Here is a 22,557-nt window from a genome sequence, read left to right as displayed (position 1 = left end):
GTGCAGATGCCGAGTACCTCTGGCCGAGGGAGCACTGTGAGCAGAACACTGTCCTCTCAACTCCAAGACATGAGTTTGGATTAAGATTTGGGGCTACTATTCAGGATTCCCAATGAAAAAACAATTGTGAACAAGGAACAGTAGAATGTAAAGTGGTAAACGTCACCAAGCAAAGGTATGTGGGGAAGCAGGAGTGCAACATTCTGTCAGGAGGATAAGGACTCAAGGAGAGCAATGTAATTTATCACAATGTGACAATTCAAACATTTCTTTGAAGACGGTATTGCTTTAGAATCACAAAATGATCAAGCACAGCAGGAGACCATTCGACTGATCATGTCTGTTCTGGCTCTTTGAAAGAGCTATCCAATTAGTCCCATATCCCCCTGCTCTTTCCCCATAGCCCGGGAAATTTTCCCCTTCAAGTATTATGCATTTCCACTGGTCACAGTTTCTCCTTATTTACTCTATCAAAACCCTTCCTCATTTTGAACATCTCTATTAAATCTCCCCTTAACCTTCTCTGCTCTAAGGAGAACAATCCCAGCTTCTCTACTATCTCCACATTAACTGAAGTCCCTCATCCCTGGGACCTTTCCAGTAAATCACCTCCACACCCTCACCAAGGCCTGAACTCCTTCCTAAGGTGCAGTGCCCAGAATTGCACAGAATATTCCAGCTGAGGTCTAACCAGTGATTTATAAAGGTTTAACATAACTTCTTTGCTTTTGTGCTCTCTGCCTCTATTTGCAAAGCCGAGGATCCCGTATGCCTTTTTTTAAGCAGCCTTTTCAACTTGACACAGTAACAGTTGTGGAACCAGAGGGGTGGGAAAAGGCCAATGATTAACCTTTTATATTAAATTCAGTGCTGCTGCTTAGAATGTTAACTATATTCCATCTCTGTATCCTCATTGCCCCATCTCTCTGCCCAATGCCCACCACCAATCCACCCCTGTCCAGGCTTAAACACCTTAAACATTCACTCCCTCCACCACCGACGCATAGTGGCAGCAGTGTGTACCATCTACAAGATGCACTGCAGCAATGCACGAAGGCTCCTTCAACAGCACCTTCCAAGTCCGTGACCTCTACCAACTAGAAGGACAAGGGCAGCAGATGCATGGGAACATCACCACCTGCAAGTTCCCCTCCAAACCACACACCAACCTGACGGGTAGGCGGTGGCGTAGTGGTATTATCACTGGACTAGTAACCCAGAGACCCAGGGTATTTCTCTGGGGACATGGGTTCGAATCCCACCACAGCAGAAGGTGGAATTTGAATTCAATTAATAAATCTGGAATTAAAAGCTAGTCTAATGATGGCCATGAAACCATTGTCGATTGTTGTAAAAACCCATCTGGTTCACTAATGTCCTTTAGGGAAGGGAATCTGCTGTCCTTACCTGGTCTGGCCTACATGTGACTCCAGACCCACAGAAATGTGGTTAACTCTTACATGCCCTCTGAAATGGCCTAGCAAGCCACTCAGTTGTACCTAACCGCTACGAAGTCATCATCGACCTAGGCACCGGAAACGACAACGGCAAACTCAGCCCTATCGACCCTGCAAAGTCCTCCTTACTAACGTCTGGGGGCTTGTGCCAAAGTTGGGAGAGCTGTCCCACAGACTAGTCAAACAACAGCCTGACATAGTCATACTCACGGAATCATACCTTACAATGTCCCAGACACTGCCATCACCCTGTCCCACCGGCAGGACAGACCCACCAGAGGTAGCAGGACAGTGGTATACAGTTGCCCTGGGAGTCCTCAACATCGACTCTGGACCCCATGAAGTCTCATGGCATCAGGTCAAACATGGGCAAGGTAACCTCCTACTGATTACCACCTACCGCCCTCCCTCAGCTGATCAGTCAGTACTCCTCCATGTTGAACACCACTTAGAGGAAGCACTGAGGGTGACAAGGGCACAAAATGTACTCTGGATGGGGGGCTTCAATGTCCATCACCAAGAGTGGCTCGGTAGCACCACTACTGACCGAGCTGGCCGAGTCCTAAAGGACATAGTTGCTAGACTGGGTCTGCGGCAGGTGGTGAGGGAACCAACATGAGGGAAAAACATACTTGACCTCGTCTTCACCAATCTGCCTGCTGCAGATGCTTCTGTCCATGACTGTATTGGTAGGAGTGACCACCGCACAGTCCTTGTGGAGACGACGTCCCGCCTTCACATTGAGGATACCGTCCATCGTGTTGTGTGGCACTATCACCATGCTAAATGGGATAGATTTCGAACAGATCTAGCAATGCAAAACTGGGCATCCATGAGGCGCTGTGGGCCATCAGCAGCAGCAGAATTGTACTCAACCACAATCTGTAACCTCATGGCCCGGCATATCCCCCATTCTATCATTACCATCAAGCCAGGAGACCAACCCTGGTTCAATGAAGAGTGCAGGAGGGCATGCCAGGAGCAGCACAAGGCATACCTCAAAATGAGGTGTCAACCTGGTGAAGCTACAACACAGAACTATCTGCGTGCCAAACTGCGTAAGCAGCATGCGATAGACATAGCTAAGCGATCCCACAACCAACGGATCAGATCGAAGCTCTGCAGTCCTGCCACATCCAGCCATGAATGGTGACGGACAATTAAACAACTAACTGGAGGAGGTGGCTCCACAAATATCCCCATCCTCAATGATGGGGGAGCCAGCACATCAGTGCGAAAGATAAGACTGAAGCATTTGCAACAATCTTCAGCCAGAAGTGCCGAGTTGATGATCCATCTCGGCCTCCTCCTGAAGTCCCCAGCATCACAGATGCCAGACTTCAGCCAATTCGATTCGCTCCACATGATATCAAGAAAGGCACTGGCACTGCAAAAGCTATGGGCCCTGACAATATTCCAGCAATCGTACTGAAGACCTGTGCTCCAGAACTTGGAATTATATCGCCGTTCCTTCACTGTCACTGGGTCAAAATCCTGGAACTCCCTCCCTAACAGCACTGTGGGTGTACCTACACCACACGGACTGTAGCGGTTCAAGAAGGCAGCTCACCACCACCTTCTCAAGGGCAATTATGGATGGGCAATAAATATTGGCCTTGCCAGCGACGCCCACATCCCATGAATGGATAAATATAAAATAAAGGTTAAGCTAGCACAGTGCGATCCCATCCTACCGAGAGTATTTGGTCTCCTTTCCTGAGCTCGCCACTGAGGTCTGCTGGGCCGCCTGCCAGGATAAATGAGATGAAAATTCCTTCTCCATCCTCACCACCCACAATGTTAAATCCCAGTCCTGTCGATCCACGATGTATGATCACTCTCCGCGGCTCCCTGTGGGAAAGAGTTCAAAGACTGTCACTCGGAAAAGAAGACCAATATTCTGAAGGTTCAATCAAACATTCGAACAATTCGATAACGAAACAATAAGAGGGGGTCTGGCCAGAATGAACAGCACAAAAACAGACCATTCAGGCCATCTGTTCCATGCCGGTCTTTCTGCTCCACACAAGCCTCCTCCCACCCCTCTTCATCTCACCCTATCAGCATTTCCTTCTATTCATTTCTCCCTCATATGTTTAGCCAGCTTCCCCTTAAATGTATCGATACTATCCACCTCAACCACTCTCTGTGGTAACGGGTTCCACATTCTCACCACTCCCTGGGTAAAGAAATCATTCTGCCTTTCCCATGAATGGTCCCTTGACCCAGTGGATGGTAATCTGGCCTCAGAATGTGAAGGTCGGATTTGAGCCCCACTCCATGACTTGACCACATTCCAGGGCCTTATTCGAAGGACTGCTGCACTGTTGGAGGCATCATCCTTTGGATGAGATGTTACACCAAAGCCCCTTCTGACACCCGTGAGAGAATCACCGACACAGACCCACGTCCCATCACCGTGTGGGGGAATCACCGACACAGACCCACGTCCCATCACCATGAGGGGGAATCACAGACACAGACCCATGTCCCATCATCGTGTGGGGGGAATCACAGACACAGACCCATGTCCCATCATCGTGTGGGGGGAATCGCAGACATAGACCCACATTCCATTACCGTGTGGGGGAATCACACACACAGATTCACGTCCCATCACCGTGTGGGGGAATCACAGACACAGACCCACGTCCCATCACCATGAGGGGGAATCACAGACACAGACCCATGTCCCATCATCGTGTGGGGGGAATCGCAGACATAGACCCACATTCCATTACCGTGTGGGGGAATCACACACACAGATTCACGTCCCATCACCGTGTGGGGGAATCACAGACACAGACCCACGTCCCATCACCATGAGGGGGAATCACAGACACAGACCCATGTCCCATCATCGTGTGGGGGAATCGCAGACATAGACCCACGTCCCATCACCGTATAAGGCAATCACAGGCACAGACCCCATTCCCCCCACCCCATCCAGGACTGTGACAAAGGGCCAGCAGCAAATAGTAACTGGAAGCTTTGACAAACTATGGGAAACAGCATGCACTGAGACCAAAGGCAGATGGGAGAAACTGTAACATAGCTAGATTCAGTAACAGAAATGTTCTCACCTTGGAATATCATCCTCTCCCATCAAGCCTTTGGGAATAGGCGAATATCTGCGTGGAGAGGTAGGGGTCAGCGTCTGTGTGTAATCTGTAGCCAGGTAGTTGGAATGGCCCATGTCACTGTCCAGGTGCTGTGAGTAGGCTGAATGAAGAGAAGGCTGTTAACTGTTAGCAACTCCAAAAGAAGTGTGGGCAGAAGTTGCTCAGAATATTAATGGCTTCCCTCACATCTATTTAAGTATTAGACCTGATTTTCTTACAGAAATATTTAGACACGTTACCATGGTTTATTGCGTAGGTGTGAGTTAACAACAAAAGCTCGGAAGCATTACTGCAAACCAGGACAAAATATGCAGCAGCTTACAATAGGAATAGGAGGAGGCCATTCAGCCCCTCGTGCCTGTCCCACCATTCAATTAGATCGTGGTTGACCTCAATCTTACTCGCCATGGTTCTGTAATCCTTAATCCCCTTACTCAACAAAATTCCATCAATTTCAGGTTTAAAATTTCCAACTGACCCCCGGCCTCAACAGTTTTTTGGGGAGACAGTTCCAGATTTCCACTCCCCTTTGTGTGAAGAAGTGCTTCCTGACATCACCCCTGAACAGCCTGGCTGTAATTTTAAGGATCTGCACCCTTGTTCTGGACTCCACCACCACCCCCCACCCCCACAAGAGAAAATAGATTCTCTCTATCTACCTCATCAAATCCTTTAATTGTCTTAAAACACCTCAATTAGATCACCCCTTAATCATCTATACTCGCCCAGTCTATGCAATTTGTCCTCTATAAAGCCTTTTAGTCTCAGGACAGGTACAGCACAGGGTTAGATACAGAGTGAAGCTCCCTCTACACTGTCCCCATCAAACACTCCCAGGGCAGGTACAGTAATGAGGCTGCTTGTCCAACCTCCCATTTGAACGAGCGTATCTAGATATTGGCTGAATGTGTCTAATGGCCTGCAGGAGTGTCTCCGAGAAAGGCAGGGGGAGACTGGAGGGGATGGTGGAGATAAATGTGGAGGAAGCGCATTCCTGGATCCCCCTGCTTACAGGTGGTGATGTCGGGAGGTGCATAGGTATCGTTGATGTAGAGGCTGGTGGGTTTAGCAATCTTGAGGTACACAACGTCCGATGTGTTCTTCAAAGCAGCCACTGCGTCTTCATGCATCACATCTTCCAGGCCAACATTATTTACCTAAACAGGAGAAATGGAGTGAAAATGAACTGGTGGAAGGGATTCCATGATGATGCTAGGAGATCTACCTGTATTATTAACGATCATGTTCCTGCTTCCCGTCCAACTCCTTGTCGTGAACTTTCTTCAACATTTAACATTGAAACCATCTATATAAACATTTTGAACACAAATTTTATGTTAGCAGCTGCCTGTAATGCTGTAATTCCTCATACAGGCCAAAGATGACACTTTACAACAACTTGCATTTATATAGCACCTTGGACGTACTAAAACGTCCCAAGGTACATCATAGGAGCGATTATCAAACAAAATTGATTCTGAGCCACATTAAGAGATGTTAGGTGAAAGGTCACAGACCTGAAACGTTAACTCTGTTTCTCTCACCACAGATGCTGCCAAACATGCTGAGTATTTCCAGCACTGTCTGTTTTGATATTAGGAGATATTAGGACAGGTGACCAAAACCTTGTCAAAGAGGTCGGTTTTAAGGAGCGTCTTAAAGGAGGAGAGAGAGGCGGAGCGGTTTAGGGAGGGAATTCCAGAGCTTAGAGCCCAGGGAGCTGAAGGCACGGCCGCCAATGTTGCAGTGATGAAAATTGGGGATGCGTGTGGCCAGAATTGGAGGAGTGCAGAGATCCCAGAGGTTTGTGGGGATGGAGGAGATCACAGAGACAGGGCGGGGAGATGGGGGGGGGGGCGGTGGGGGGAGGTAGGGAAAGGCAATGGAGGGATTTAAAAACAAGGATGAGAATTTTTTAAAATGTTGCTGGACCAGGAGCCAGGGTAGGTCAGTGTGCACAGGGACCATGGGTGAACAGGACTTGGTGCAAATTAGGATCCAGCCAGCAGAGTTTTGGTTGACCTCAAGTTTATGGAGGATGCAAGGTGAGAGGTCAGCCAGAACTGCATTGGAATAGTTAAGACTAGATGTAACAAAGGCATGGATGGGGGTTTCAGCAGCAGATGAGCTGAGGCAGGGGCAGAGTCAGGCAATATCAGGGAGGTGGAAATAGGCAGCCTTGGGGGTGCCGCAGAGAGGTGGCCAGCAGCTCATCTTAGGTACAAATATGACACCAAGGGTGCAAACCATCCAGTTCAGTCTCAGACAGTTTCTGGGGGAGGGATGGAGTCGGTGGCTAGTGAGTAAAGTTTGTGGTGGGAACAGAAGACAATTGATCTTCCCAACATTTAGTTGGAAGGACTTTCTGCTCATCCAATACTAGATATCGGACATGCACATTGACTGCTATCATTGGAAGTCAGGTAAGGGGAGTTTTGGGCTGCATAGAAACATAGAAAATAGGAGCAGGAGTAGGCCATTCGGCCCTTCGAGCCTGCTCCGCCATTCATTGTGATTATGGCTGATCATCCAACTCAGTAACCTGTTCCCGCTTTCGTCCCATATCCTTTGATCCCTTTCGCCCAAGATCTATATCTAACTCCTTCTTGAAAACATACAATGTTTTGGCCTCCATTGCTTTCTGTGGTAGCGAATTCCACAGGCTCACCTGTGAAGAAATTTCTCCTCATCTCAGTCCTGAAAGGTTTACCCCGTATCCTTAGACTATGGCCCCTGGTTCTGGGCTCTATTTGCGCGATTAATTCATCCATTTTATTGCGAATGCTCTGCGTATTAAGGCACAAAGCCTTAAGACTTGTCTTTTTAACATTACTTGTCCCCTTCCCACTATTTTTCACTGTGGCCCTGTTTGATTCTGGTCCTTGATTTCTCTGCCTATCACTTTTCTTATTCCCCTTACTGTCTTTTGTTCTTGTCTTTGATTCCCCCTCCTCTGACTCCTTGCAAAGGTTCCCATCCCCCTGCCATTTTAGTTTAAACCCTCCCCAACCACTCTAGCAAATACTCCCCCTAGGACATCAGTCCCGGTCCTGCCCAGGTGTAACCTGTCCAGTTTGTACTGGTCTCAACTCCCCTAGAACCGGTCCCAATGTCCCAGGAATCTAAAACCCTCCCCCTCACACCATCTCTTCAGCCACGTATTCATCCGATATATCCTGCTATTTCTACTCTGTCTAGCACGTGGCACTGGTAGTAATCCTGAGATCACTACCTTTGAGGTCCTACTTTTCAACATACTTCCTAACTCCCTCTATTCTGCTTTTAGGATCGCGAGTTTTAGGTCGTGAGTTGTATATATACAGTAAGGAACTCACAGCGAGGATCTTGTCTCCTATCTGTAGTCGGCCGTCTTTGTGAGCGGCTCCACCTTCAATGATCTTTGTGACGTATATGCTGTTGTCTCCTGGAATGTGCTGATTCCCAATTCCACCCGCTATGCTGAATCCAAGTCCTGTTTGTGACAAAACATGTACAGCGTAACTTGAGTATCTGATTCCCTGGAGCTTGTTCAAAATAACACACTTGGCAGGGTTGGTATTTATTTATACTAGGCAACATCCCCTCTTCCACTCCAAAGAGAAAACTTGACCGGGTTACGTGACCTGAATGACAGGAGATGTGACCATCATGAAACAGATTCCTATTTATTTTTCTCTTCCAAAAGAAAACCATTGGAGATACAAAGGCTCAGATAAGCAAATGATACCATAATGGAGAGATTATAATTATCAGGAAAGATTGAACAGGCTGTGTCTCCTTTCTTTAGAAGAGAGAAAGCTGAGGAGTGACCTGAAGAGGTCTTTGAGATCATGAAAGGGTTCACTAGGGAAGACATAGAGAAGATGTTTCCACTTGTGGGGGAGATCAGAACTAGGGGCCATAAATATAAGATAGTCACTAATAAATCCAATAGGGAATTCAAGAGAAACTTCTTTACCCACAGAGTTGTGAGAATGTAGAACTCACCACCACAGGGAGTGGTTGAGATGAATAATATAGATACATTTAAGGGGAAGCCGGATAAACAGGAGAGAGAAAGGAATAGAAGGATACACTGATTGGGTGAGATGAAGAGGTAGTGGGAGGAGGCTCGTGTAGAGCATAAACACAAGCATGGAGCAGCTGGGCTGAATGGCCTGTTTCTGTGCTGTAAATTCAATGTAATTCTATATGAGAAAGTCTTTCAGTGACTTGGCGTATACATGACTGGATCCAGAGCCCAAAGCCTGGTAACACACAGCTCTGGAATTAAGAGACTCTGAGTGGGATCCTTAAGTTCAGCATCCACCTTCTCATCTGCCCTGCTCACCCTCTCATGGAGCTAGAAGAAGGGGGAAGATGAGCGTTCTCTAAGTAGAGTGTAGTGGTTCCTTTGCCATGGGGAATCTCTGCTCCTGGATGGTGAAAGGCTGCCTGGAATGACTCTCCTGATGGTCTCTCCCTCGGAGACCTCCTCATCGAACAACATGGAGTCAGCAAGGGCAGGATGCTAACCCAAACCCATGTGTGGTCAGACTGTGTCTCCACACACTCTCCTTCAATAATGTCAGTGCAGGTGCTACACTCGTCAAGGATTGAAATCCTCATTGATAATTATTACATTACTCTTGGAAACCTCTTCCTGTGTCATCTGTAAGTATAAGATATGAGGCAATTGCACAAATCCTGTCCAAGAAAGTCATTATTTTTTAATTATAGATATCAGCAGCAAGCTCACTCAGCCAGATAAGATGCGCTCGATCTGGTGAACAGAGAAACCTATGACAGATGCTTGGGATTAATTCAGAGGCAGGGAAAGGACTGTCTAAAGAATGCGGCAACTGCTGAATGATTAAGGGCTTGTTTCATATGCCATGAGTGACCATCCAGTGCCCCTCACCTTTCTCACAGGTTTCATGTTCAGTATTTTTATTCTTTCCTCTTAAAAATTGAAGAAAATGATAGGAACACAAGAACCATTCAGCCCTTTGAGCCAGTTCTGTCATTCAATGAGATCATGGCTGATCTGTGTCCTAACCCATATTCCCGCCTTTGCCCCATGTCCTTTAATACCTTTGGTTAACGAAAATCCATCAATAGCAGATTTAGAATTAACAATTGATCCAGCATCGATTGCCATTTGAGGAAAAGAGTTCCAAACTTCTACCGCCCTTTGTGTGCAAAAGTGTCTCCTAATTTCACTCCTGAAAGGTCTGGCTCTAAATTTTAGTCTATGCTCCCAAGTCCTAGACTCCCCAACCAGTGGAAATCGTTTCTCTCTATCTACCCCATCAGTTCCCCTTAATATCTTGAAAACTTCAATCAACTCACCCCTTAACCTTCCAAATTCCAGGGAATACAACCCTAGTTTGAGTAATCTCGCTTTATAATTTAACCCTCCTTCTCCAGATATCATTCTGGTAAATCTACACTGCACGCCCTCCAAGGCCAACGTATCCTTCCGAAGGTGTGGTGCCCAGAACTGCTCACAGTAACTCCAGGTGTGGTTTAACAGGGGCTTTGTATAGCTGAAGCAGGACTAAGGTGTGGCAATAGAATTGTTCATCAGATTCCTAGGGACACAATATTAAACTAACTTCAACAAGTTCGATTTCGGGGTTGCCAACTCTAGCTGGACATATTCCTCACACGACCCTTCATCTCCAACCACTTCACCCGTTCAAACTACCCTTCATCTTCAATAGTTTTTGTAACTAAAAAACAAAAGTGTAAAAAGAAAATGAAAAAAAAAACTTTTTTTTGATCCCCTAATGATTTTTCTCTTGGGCTTTTGCCCTCAGCAGCGTGCTGGGAATTCGTCTTTTATCCTGGGCAATCCTGGAGGGTTGGCAACCCTTTCTTTGCTCAGAGAAATTCTGTTACCCTGAGAACAGTTGTGGATGGCCACTTTAACAAAATAAAACAGTGGGGAAATGGCCAAGCCCTGCCTGAAATGACAACAAAGCAGACTTTGAGCTGAGGTTTGAGCTGGGATATTGGGTACAGATCCACTGGGGCATCATGAAGCAAGATAATTGGTTTCAGCAAGTGATGCAACCAGCCTGGTGCCTAGGTTTTGCGATCCAGGATCTCGGCTTTGAGGTCTGGGGCCTGGGTGCCTTGGATCACATGCCTCACAGTCTGGACATGCGTTTTGACTCCAGCCCTGGGCAATGAGGGTGACTGACCCCTCTCTCTGCTGGTGATAGGACCCATGGTTCCCACTGACGGCTCTACACGGAGAACTGGACTCACCTAGTGTGGAATGGAAATGTTACTGACACCAGGTTTCAGGCCATTTCACTGTATCTAACCCAGTGAGCAAACCTCTACTACCTCGAACATCTGGTTATTAATAGAATCTTCACAGGATCATCAAAAGCCCTTGCTGTGTTAACACAATCGCACAGCGAGGGGTGTGAGCTCTCGGTTGCTGAAGGTGTGGATGGTTTAATTGCTGGTTGGGGATTCCAGAATTCTCCAATTGCAATGACAAGTGCAACAAAACTGAAAAGAAGAAACTAATTACAGACAATTTTAGTAGCTCTATATTTGGGATGTTATAACCAGTGCTATGAAGGGCTCACTAGCTTGATTGGAAACATAAACCTTCTTGCTGATCTCCTCCTCTCTGCTGGTTTCCTCCTCATCAAGTTGCCACAAACAGCAATGTGATGACGACCAGATCATCTGTTTTAGTGATTTTGGTTAAGGGATGTTGACCCAGGACACCGGGGAGACCCCCCCCCCAACCCACCCTTAGAAATAGTGGCCAAGGCATCTTTTACAACCAGCTGAGAGTGCAGACGAAACCTCAGTTTATTGTCTCATCCGATAGACGGCACCTTCGACAGTGCAGCACTCCCTCAGTACTGACCCTCCGACAGTGCGGCGCTCCCTCAGTACTGACCCTCCGACAGTGCGGCGCTCCCTCAGTACTGACCCTCCGACAGTGCAGCATTCCCTCAGTACTGACCCTGCGACAGTGCAGCACTCTCTCAGTACTGACCCTCCGACAGTGCGGCGCTCCCTCAGTACTGACCCTCTGACAGTGCGGCGCTCCCTCAGTACTGACCCTCTGACAGTGCAGCATTCCCTCAGTACTGATCCTCCGACAGTGCAGCACTCTCTCAGTACTGACCCTGCGACAGTGCGGCGCTCCCTCAGTACTGACCCTCTGACAGTGCAGCACTCCCTCAGTACTACACTGGGGGTGTCAGTTGGATTATGTGCTCAAGTCTATGCAGTGGGTCCTGAACCCACGATCTTCTGACTGAGAGGTCAGAGTGTGGTGAAACCCTGGAGCACACTGGTAAACAGGACCAAGGATGGGCTGGAATGTGGAAGAGGCTGGAAGTACAAGCTCAGCAGAATACACTGGAAAGCCCGGCTTTGATGCTTACAAGGAGAATAATTTCGGTACATGGCAGTTACCTTTTGGCCCTTTGATCAGTTTAATCTCCATGATCTTCTCTGCCGTGGGTTTCCTCCTCATCACATACAGGCGGACAATGGACCCAGCTTCTTTCAGAGCCTCGACAGCTGTGCTGTGCGTCACCTCCCGCACATCCACATCATTGACAAACAGAATGCTGTCATTTACCCTGGCACATGGGAACAAAGCAAGCTCCATTAATTAAACACCATCTCAGAATTAGTAACGCCAAGCCAAACAACCCGAAGCTTGATTCAATCGTGTGTGCATGCCCGGGGGCTGGGCAGAATCAGGCAACATCAAAGACACCTCATTCCATGCTGCGTCATCCATCAGAGATCGATTGATTCATGTTGGGTAAGGGCATTAAGGACTACAGCTGTAAGAAAACCTCCTCCCCTTTATATTCTACCTCTCCAGTTGAGATACAGATCAGACATGATATAAATGAATGTTTGATCAGGCACAAAGGGCTGAATGGCCTCCTCCTGTTCCTACACATTTCAAACTGAGCTGCCAGGGAGGTGTTTGGAGAAGGCATGCTTCCAAAGGCCTGACCCAGAATGATACCAGGTCTAAAAGGGTTCAATTTCGAGGACAGGTTTGTACAGATTAGGCTTATATTCCCTCGAGTGTAGAAGATTAAGGGGTGATCTGTTCGAGGTGTTTAAGATGATTAAAGGAGTTGATCGGGTCGATAGAGAGAAACTATTTCCTCTGGTGGGGGGAGTCCAGAATAAGGGGGCAGAACCTTAAAATTAGAGCCAGGCCGTTCAGGGGTGATGTCAGGAAACCCTTCTTCACACAAAGGGGAGTGGAAATTTGGAACTCTCTCCAATAAAAAGCTGTTGAGGATGGGGGTCAATTGTAAATTTCAAAACTGAGTTTGACGGATCTTTGTTGGGTAAGGGGATTAAGGGTTACAGAACCAAGGCTGTGGGTTCAATGGAGTTCAGATAGAGATCAGGTACAGCATGGGGGTTAGATACAGAGTAAAGCTCCCTCTACAATGTCCCCATCAAACACTCCCAGGGCAGGTACAGCACGGGGTTAGATACAGAGTAAAGCTCCCTCTACACTGTACCCATCAAACACTCCCAGGACAGGTACAGCACTGGGATTGGCTGGTCAATTTGGAGCACTTCCTGCCAGCAATCAGGGGGGGCAGCTGCTCCTGTGCTGCAGCAACTGCAGAGTGGAGAGTGGAATAACTGCAAAGAGGTGACTGCAGAGTGGAGACAGCTGCATTTACTGAGGAACTGTTGCACTTTTTCAAGACTAAGAAGACCTGAAAGTCATTTTGGAGAGGTGGGTGTTGGAGCACCAGAGAACTGTTGGTTGTTTGGACTGTTGGGGGAGGGAGAAGGCACCGGAAGATCCAGAGGTGGGGCTGCCAAATTCTATAGGGAGCCCCTGTACTAGCTCTTGTGTTTATCTGCCATCCTGCACAAAAGGGGCTCCCTCCCCACCCCCAACTGTGTGGCTCGGGACGGCTGGAGCTGCCCGGCTGAAGAAAATCCTTATACAACAACAGAAAAGGGAGAGAACCGGGCGGCTCTAACCGACCCGGGCGAAGAACCCTCCCCAAACTGGAAGAGTGGAGTGTCGACTCTGCAGGAAGGTGCTCCAACCACCAATTGAAGTGTAACATCCTTGCAGCTGTTCTCTCTCTTCCATCACTCGGCCACCTATCCTCTCCTCTCCTTGTCCTTTTCAGCCCTATCCTCCTCTATTCCCATCCCCCCCTCCCCCATCATATTGTTTGTGTTTAAGAAAACTGTCGTGTGCTTTGTTTCTTGGGGGTGGGCGTAGCTCTGCGACCCCATGGCAAGCCCCTCTTCGCCGGTGGCGGGGCCTTCCCGTTCATATGCTGCTGCGGCTGCTGCAGCTGCACCTGTTGCCCCGTCACCGTTTGCTTTATTAACATCGAAGCATGGGGTCAAGAGCTACGTCCACCCGAACATGACTATCGAGGCATGCGTGAAAGCAATGGCCGAGGTTGTCGGCCCTTCGGCCATTGTTGCAGCCTCTAAAATGTACGGGAAGGCAGTGTTTTTCCTGAAGACCGAGCGGGCGGTGTCCCTGGCTCTGAGCAAGGGGCTCACCGTGGGCGGGACCTTTCTGCCAGTGGACCCCCTGGAGGCCACTGCGCAAAGGCTCATTCTATCCAATGTCCCGCCCTTCATTCCTGGTGAGCTCCTCCTTCCCCACCTGCACCATCTGGGGGAGGTAAAGACGGGGCTCACCCCAGTCCCGCTCGGTCTTCGGGAGAACAGCCTCCGACACGTGTACGCCTTCCGCCGCCAGTTATTCATGCAGCTGGCGCGGGAGGAGGTGACAGAGGGCCACTTTTATGTAGAATTCCAGGGGACGGCCTACCGCGTCTTCTGGACCTTGGACGGGGTGCGGTGCCATGTCTGTAAGGGGGTGGGGCATGTTCGTAAGAACTGCCCCAACCTCCCGTCTGCCAACTCCAACTCGGCGGCCCGGGGTGGCGACGCTGCACCTCCTCCCACCCCCCCTACACCACCACCAGATACCATTCAGTCGGTACCGGAGGCTGTGGTTTTCACGGCCTCCGGCAGGGAGCGGGGTGACCGTCCAAGTGGAAGGAAGGCACGGAGGAGAAATAAACATCGAGAGGCGCGTCCCCTGGACACCGTGACACTACCCGAGCCTGAGCTCAGCCCAAGGCCCGATCTCGGGAAGTCAACTTGCCCCAGGGCTGGGCTCAGGCCCAGGGTGAATATAAAAAGAGAGTGTGGAGGTGGAGGCCTCTGATGATATGGAGGTCTCTGAGCCTCCGCACACAACGGGGAAAAAGAGGAGAAGGCACCCCTCCACAGAGGTAACAAGGGGCCCTGAGACGCAGGGCCCATCTGTTGGAGGGGAGCTGTCTCCTGTTTCGGGTCCCCAGGTTTCCCCTACCGCCACCACCAAGGCTGCAAATTCCGGGCAGGAGCACTCTCTTCCTCAGGATGGAGGGGAGGGGAAGGCCCCGGTACTTGAGGCCCCTCCTGAAGGAGTAAGTGGGGCCCTGCTTGTGGTGGGGGAGCCTGGGGACGCCGCCCATTCTGCCACTGCTACTGGGTCGGGTGCCCTGAATGAAGGGGAGGGCGAGGCCCCAGAGGGTCGGACCTCCCAGCCGGAGTCCACCACCAACCAGGAGACACCCGACCCAGTTATAACTGAGAATGCTGCCCCATCTGCTGGGCCTGTGGGTGCTGGCGGAGCGGGAGATGGCCTCCTCCCTCCGCCTCCAATCTCGGCTCCGGCTAGTTTCCCGGAGTCCGGAACTTCTGTCTCCCCTGGACCACTCATTGGCCTGGGGACGGAGGTGGAGGGTGGTCCTGAACCGCTGGTGCCTACAGGCTCCAGTTTCACAATAGAACCCAGAGAGGACTCCTCCGCCATCGATCCTGGGGGTGGGATCGTGACGGAGGCGGGACCAGCTGGCGCGGCCGGGACGTCCGCCCCACAGTGTGTGGTAGATGTGTCGGCCGCTGGCGGTGACGACCCGGAGGAGGATGGGAATTCGGTGCGGGGCACGGAGGATGATCTTGATTCCATCGCCAGTGAGGTGGTGGAGTCCCTCGTGCCTCCCACCGAATCTCCTCTCATCCCCACGGCGGAACTCCGGGATTTCCTCGCGACTTGCAGGGGTTGCCGCAATAAAGTTCAGCTGGCCCTCGACCGTTGGTCGAATCTGGCGCTGATCATACAGTCCGTCCGTGCCGCCCTTAAGCTAGCGGGCAAGCGCGCGGACATGAAACTGGTTGAGAGGCGCCGTTTTAATGTGTTCCTCAATGGGTTGCTGGGGGAGTGGAGGGTCAGGTGCACTTCCACTCCCTCCTCACAGTGAGGTGTTTGTGACGGGTTTTAATTACCTTTGACATGAAGATAACCATAGCCAGCCTCAACATCAACGGCAGCAGAGGGGCTCACCGCAGATTTCACAATCTCTCAGTCCTAAGGGAAGGGAGATACGCGGTGAGCTTTCTGCAGGAAACCCACACCGTTCCGGGAGACAAAGCCACCTGGCTCCTGGAGTGGCAGGGTGGGGTCTACATGAGTCACCTCACCCCTATTTCTAGTGGGGTGGCTATCTTGTTGGCCCCGACTTTTCAGCCGGAGATCTTGGGGGTCGAGGAGCTAGTGCCGGGCCGCTTGCTCCACCTCGCCGTTCGCCTGGGTAGCGTGCCGCTCCACTTTGTGAACGTGTACGCGCCCAGGCCCGGCGCGTTGCAAGCGCGCTTCTTTGAAGAAGTGTCCGCTCTCTTGAGCTCCATCGATAGCGGCGAGTGCATCATCCTCGGGGGGGATTTTAACTGCACCCTCGAGGTGGGGGATCGTTCCGGTCCCCAGCGCGGCCAAGCGTCGGTGGAGAAGTTGAGGGGACTGATCAGCTCCCTTAACTTGGTGGACGTCTGGCGGAATCTCCATCCCGACTCCAGCGCCTTCACGTGGAGGTCTGGAGGAGGAGGGTCGCGAATCGACCGCCTGTACATTTCGCAGGCGTACGTCTCCCGCGTTTCGGCGGCCTCCATGCAGCTGGTGCCGTGCTCGGACCACCGCCTGGTGTGGGCGGAGTTTACTCCGCTCCGCACGCGGGCGGGGTCCGCGTACTGGCACTTTAACAACCGGCTGCTGGAGGACGTGCGATTTCGGGACTCGTTCTGTCGATTCTGGGCCGACTTGAGAAAGAAGCAGGGGGGCTTCCCCTCCTTGAGGCTATGGTGGGATGTGGGCAAGACTCACATCCGCGTCTTCTGTCAGGAGTACGCGAAGGGGTCGACCAAGAGGCGGGAAGCTGAGATCGGGCGCCGACAGAGGGAGGTGCTCGACTTGGAGTCCCGCCTCGGTCATGCCGTCGTGGACCCGGCCCTGAGGCAGGCGTACAAAGAGAAGAAGGGCGTGCTGAGGGACCTGCAGCTCATAGGGTCCCGAGGCACATACGTGAGGTCGCGGATCCAGATCCTGGAAGATTTGGACCGCGCCTCACCCTTCTACTCGCTAGAAAAATGGCGGGGTGTCCGTAAGCAGCTCGTTGAGCTGCTGGCCGACGACGGATCCTCCATCACGGATCCGGAGGGAATGGGCCCTCCTGGTCCGTACTTATTACAATGCGTTGTTCTCTCCGGATCCGTCCAGCGAGGATGCGCGCAGAGTTTTGTGGGAGGACCTACCGCAGGTCAGCTCGGAGAGTGCCGAAGGATTGGAAGCTCCGCTCACGTTGGCGGAGCTAACTGGCGCCCTCCACCAGCTCTCAAGGGGCAAATCCCCAGGGCTGGATGGGTTGACCGTGGAGTTCCTCAGGGCGTTCTGGGACGTCCTGGGGGACGATTACGCGCGGGTCCTGGGGGAAAGCCTGGCGACCGGGGAGATGCCCCTCTCGTGGTGCGATCTCCGCCTGCTTAAAAACTGGCGTCCGGTCTCCCTCCTCACGACGGATTATAAGATCTTTGCCCGGGCTATGTCTACCCGCCTGGGCTCCGTGCTGGCCCACATGATCCACCCCGACCAGTCCTACACGGTCCCGGGCCGGTCCATCCAGGACAACGTCCACCTGGTCCAGGACCTGATCCATCTTTCCCAGAGGACTGGTCAGTCGGTCGCCTTTCTCTCCCTCGATCAGGAGAAGGCATTTGACAGGCTGGATCACGAATACCTTTTCGGGACTCTGCGCGCTTTTGGACTCGGGCCGCATTTCGTGGCCCGGGTCCGACTTTTATACGCCGCCGCAGAGTGTCTAGTCAAAGTTAACGGGTCCTTGACGGCGCCCCTTCGCTTTGGGAGAGGAGTGCGTCAGGGATGCCCCATGTCCGGCCAATTGTATACCATCTGCGTGGAGCCCTTCCTGTGCCTGCTTCGCAAGAGGTTGACGGGATTGGCTCTGCGCGAGCTGGCCATGCGGGTCATCCTCTCGGCTTACGCCGACGTGCTCCTCGCGGTCACAGATCCCGTTGACTTGCGGAGGATGCGCGACTGCCAGCAGACCTTTTCTGCCGCGTCCTCCGCGAGGATCAATTGGGAGAAATGTTCCGGACTCCTGGTGGGTCAGTGGCGGGTGGACTCCATGCCGGAGGAGATGACACCTTTTGCGTGGAGCACCACGCACCTCCGCTATCTGGGCGTCCACCTTAGCTCTGCTGAGGAAGCCTGGCCGGCAAACTGGCAGTAGTTGGAGGCGAAAGTCACCGCTCGGCTGGGGCGCTGGACAGGACTGCTCCAAGTGCTTTCCTACAGGGGCCGAGCGCTGGTCATAAACCAACTGGTGGCCTCCATGCTGTGGTACCGGTTGGTCACTTTGGCCCCGCCCCCTGTATTTGCCACCAAGATCCAGAAGAAACTCGTCGATTTCTTCTGGGGTAAGAGGAAACACTGGGTCTCTGCCGCGGTCCTGAGTCTCCCGATCGAGGAGGGAGGTCAGTCGCTGGTGTGCGTCCGCACCCAGGCTGCGACTCTCCGCCTTCGGACCCTGCAGAGATACCTGTACGTCGAGCGTCCTCCCAGATGGTGTGCGCTGGCGACGTATTTTTTCCGCCAGTGTCACTGCCTTCAAGACGACACGCAGCTCCCGGTGGAGTCCGTTAGCCGCGCCTCTCTGAGGGAGTTGTCTGTCTTTTACCGGGATCTTTTCCGAGTCTGGAACACGGTCGCCTCCAGTCAGGGCGCTCCCCCGCCGGCGGAGGAGAGCGCCTTGGCTGTCCGGGCGGCCGACTCCGGGGACGGTCCGGCGGGCGGAGGAGTAGCCGAAACCCCCGGGACGCCCCTCACTGCGGGTGGCGAGGGGGCTCGGGAGTGCGGAGCGATCCCGGCCGAGGTGACCCCCGCTCGGCCGGAACTGCTCATCGGACCCAGGCCCCGAAACCCTCCTCGGGAGTCGGTCCCACACAACCCGAGCCGCCTCTCGGAAATGCCCTCCGTGCCATTCCAATCAGCGCGGAGGGGTTTCCTGTACGGGCTGTTCCTGCACACTCTCCACTTCCTCGCCCTCGTCAGCTGGCCGGACACGCCCTGGCGGTCCGCGTTGCCATCTGGCGGCGAGGGGAAACCACGATGGAGGTCTCTCTACGCGGGAGTCTTCCCCCTTTACATCGGGGACCTGGGGTGGAGGGTGCTGCACAGAGCAGTCCCGTGCAATCGGCTTTTAAGTAGGTTCACGGACTCCCAGGCCACCTGTACTTTCTGCGGCCTGGACGAGTCCGTGTTCCACATTTATACGGAGTGTGCGAGGTTGCAGCCCCTATTTGAGTATCTGAAGGGGCTGCTCCTCAAATTCTGGCTGCACTTCAGTCCCACGCTCCTGATCTTTGGGCACCCGGTGCGGAGGGGCTTGGGCCGGGATGAGGATCTCCTCGTCGGTCTGCTCCTGGGCCTGGCCAAGGTGGCAATTCACAGGTCCAGGTTGCGGGCCGTCGGGGGGTCCGTCCTCCCCGATTGCCTGCCCCTCTTCCGCGGTTACGTTCGCGCCCGGGTGTCCCTGGAGAAGGAGCATGCGGTGTCCACAGGGACGTTTGAGGCCTTCGGCGACCGGTGGGCACCGCAGGGACTGGAGTGCATCGTCGACGCCGAGAATGGTATTTTAATTTGAGTTTTTGTTTATTTATCTGATTTTAATAAAGTTATTTTAAAACTGTAAATATGTACTTAAAGGGGGCCTGAGGAATAAAGGCCCCCTCGACGTGAAAAATATAAAAGGGGCCTGGGGTATAAAGGTCACCTTATATAAAAAAAAACGGGGTTAGATACAGAGTAAAGCTCCCTAAGAAAAAAAAAACAGGGTTGGCTGAAAAAAAAACGGGGGTTAAATACTGAGTAAGGCTCTTGCTGTACACAGACTATTCATGTAGATACACACATGCACAAAATTATTTATCTCTCTGCTCTTATGGTCTCAGGCTATCTTACCCACACATTTGGTTAGCACAATGATCAAGTCAGTGAAAGATTGGCCTACTAGAAACCCCCCGCCCACCAGTCCCCACCTCTGTCTACCTGAGTCGGCCATCCTGAGCTGCAGCCCCTCCAGGGATTATTTTGGTGATGAAGATGCTGGGATCATCTCCAATGTGTGGGTTGTCCGTTCCTCCAGCGATACTGAATCCGAGGCCAGAGTTCCCCTGGGAAAAGGCAGGAAACAGCAACTGCAGAGTTACACAAGTGTTGAGAGTGTTTCGGACTCCAAAGGAAGCAATGCCGATCAGGATTCGGTGGGAAAGTTGAGTTAAGGCCAACGATCAGCCATTGATGTTAATAAATGGCAGTACAGGCTCGAAGAGTCAAGTGGCCAATTCCTGCTCCGAACTGTTATGAAGGAAGAGTCTGCTGGCCTCTGAACAGGGCAAGGATTCACGTTCCACTGGTGGTGCAATCCCAGATCAGTTCCAAGGGAGAACCTGGTTTCTGAGAGTGGGTCAGGCAGAGAGAGAGAGATAAAGGAGCTGGTGTGTGTGTGTGTGTTGGGGGGTGAGAGTGTGTGTTTGGGGGGTGAGTGTGTGTGTTTGGGGGGGTGAGAGTGTGTGTTTGGGGGTGAGAGTGTGTGTTTGGGGGGTGAGTGTGTGTGTTTGGGGGGTGAGAGTGTGTGTTTGGGGGTGAGAGTGTGTATTTGGGGGGTGAGAGTGTGTGTGTTTGGGGGTGAGTGTGTGTGTTTGGGGGGTGAGAGTGTGTATTTGGGGGGTGAGAGTGTGTATTTGGGGGTGAGAGTGTGTGTTTGGGGGGTGAGAGTGTGTGTTTGGGGGGTGAGAGTGTGTGTTTGGGGGGTGAGAGTGTGTGTTTGGGGGGTGAGAGTGTGTGTTTGGGGGGTGAGAGTGTGTGTTTGGGGGTGAGAGTGTGTGTGTTTGGGGGGTGAGTGTGTGTTTGGGGGGTGAGAGTGTGTGTTTGGGGGGTGAGAGTGTGTGTTTGGGGGGTGAGAGTGTGTGTTTGGGGGGTGAGAGTGTGTGTTTGGGGGGTGAGAGTGTGTGTTTGGGGGTGAGAGTGTGTGTTTGGGGGGTGAGAGTGTGTGTTTGGGGGGTGAGAGTGTGTGTTTGGGGGGTGAGAGTGTGTATGTGTTTGGGGGGTGAGAGTGTGTGTGTTTGGGGGGTGAGAGTGTGTGTTTGGGGGGGTGAGTGTGTGTTTGGGGGGTGAGAGTGTGTGTTTGGGGGGTGAGAGTGTGTGTTTGGGGGGTGAGAGTGTGTGTTTGGGGGGTGAGAGTGTGTGTTTGGGGGTGAGAGTGTGTGTTTGGGAGGTGAGTGTGTGTGTTTGGGGGGTGAGAGTGTGTGTTTGGGGGGTGAGAGTGTGTGTTTGGGGGGTGAGAGTGTGTGTGTGTTTGGGGGGTGAGAGTGTGTGTTTGGGGGGGTGAGTGTGTGTTTGGGGGGTGAGAGTGTGTGTTTGGGGTGAGAGTGTGTGTTTGGGGGGTGAGAGTGTGTGTTTGGGGGTGAGAGTGTGTGTTTGGGGGGTGAGAGTGTGTGTTTGGGGGTGAGGTGTGTGTTTGGGGGGTGAGAGTGTGTGTTTGGGGGTGAGAGTGTGTGTTTGGGGGGTGAGAGTGTTGTGTGTTTGGGGGGTGAGAGTGTGTTTGTAGTGTGTTTTGGGGGGTGAGAGTGTGTGTGTGTTGGGGGGTGAGAGTGTGTGTTTGGGGGGTGAGAGTGTGTGTTTGGGGGGTGAGAGTGTGTGTGTGTTTGGGGGGTGAGAGTGTGTGTGTTTGGGGGGGTGAGAGTGTGTGTTTGGGGGGTGAGAGTGTGTGTTTGGGGGGTGAGAGTGTGTGTGTGTTTGGGGGGTGAGAGTGTGTGTTTGGGGGGTGAGAGTGTGTGTGTGTTTGGGGGGTGAGAGTGTGTGTGTGTTGGGGGGTGAGAGTGTGTGTTTGGGGGTGAGAGTGTGTGTTTGGGGGGTGAGAGTGTGTGTTTGGGGGGTGAGAGTGTGTGTGTTTGGGGGGTGAGAGTGTGTGTGTGTTTGGGGGGTGAGAGTGTGTGTTTGGGGGTGAGAGTGTGTGTTTGGGGGGTGAGAGTGTGTGTTTGGGGGGTGAGAGTGTGTGTGTGTTTGGGGGGGTGAGAGTGTGTGTTTGGGGGGTGAGAGTGTGTGTTTGGGGGGTGAGAGTGTGTGTGTGTTTGGGGGGTGAGAGTGTGTGTTTGGGGGTGAAGTGTGTGTGTGTTTGGGGGGTGAGAGTGTGTGTGTTTGGGGGGTGAGAGTGTGTGTTTGGGGGGTGAGAGTGTGTGTGTGTTTGGGGGGTGAGAGTGTGTGTGTGTTTGGGGGGTGAGAGTGTGTGTTTGGGGGGTGAGAGTGTGTGTGTGTTTGGGGGGTGAGAGTGTGTGTGTGTTTGGGGGTGAGAGTGTGTGTGTGTTTGGGGGGTGAGAGTGTGTGTGTGTTTGGGGGTGAGAGTGTGTGTGTGTTTGGGGGGTGAGAGTGTGTGTGTGTTGGGGGGTGAGAGTGTGTGTGTGTTTGGGGGGTGAGAGTGTGTGTGTGTTTGGGGGGGTGAGAGTGTGTCGTGTGTGTTTGGGGGGTGAGAGTGTGTGTGTGTTTGGGGGGTGAGAGTGTGTGTGTGTTTGGGGGGTGAGGGAGAGGGTGTGTA

The 22,557-nt window shown here is 52.2% G+C and overlaps 1 protein-coding gene across 1 annotated transcript in view; it reads right to left on the bottom strand.

Moving 5' to 3' along the window:
• The window catches only part of LOC137357398 (disks large homolog 4), a 49,235-nt gene extending 37,065 nt beyond the window's left edge, over nt 1–12,170 (bottom strand). Inside the window, exons 1-5 of the mRNA XM_068023735.1 lie at nt 12,014–12,170; nt 7,915–8,051; nt 5,592–5,736; nt 4,541–4,679; nt 3,152–3,308 (exon numbers count right to left, since the gene is read on the bottom strand). Of these exons, the coding sequence (XP_067879836.1) occupies nt 3,152–3,308; nt 4,541–4,679; nt 5,592–5,736; nt 7,915–8,051; nt 12,014–12,074 (639 nt within the window). The 5' untranslated portion in view covers nt 12,075–12,170. The remainder of the gene's footprint in view (nt 1–3,151; nt 3,309–4,540; nt 4,680–5,591; nt 5,737–7,914; nt 8,052–12,013) is intronic.
• Between the last annotated feature and the right edge of the window lie 10,387 nt (nt 12,171–22,557).

The sequence above is a fragment of the Heterodontus francisci genome, chromosome 48 (assembly GCF_036365525.1).
Source record: "Heterodontus francisci isolate sHetFra1 chromosome 48, sHetFra1.hap1, whole genome shotgun sequence".
NCBI classification, from domain to species: domain Eukaryota; kingdom Metazoa; phylum Chordata; class Chondrichthyes; order Heterodontiformes; family Heterodontidae; genus Heterodontus; species Heterodontus francisci.
The sequence above is the reverse complement of the archived record's forward strand: the minus strand, read 5'-3'. Positions and strand labels throughout refer to the sequence as shown.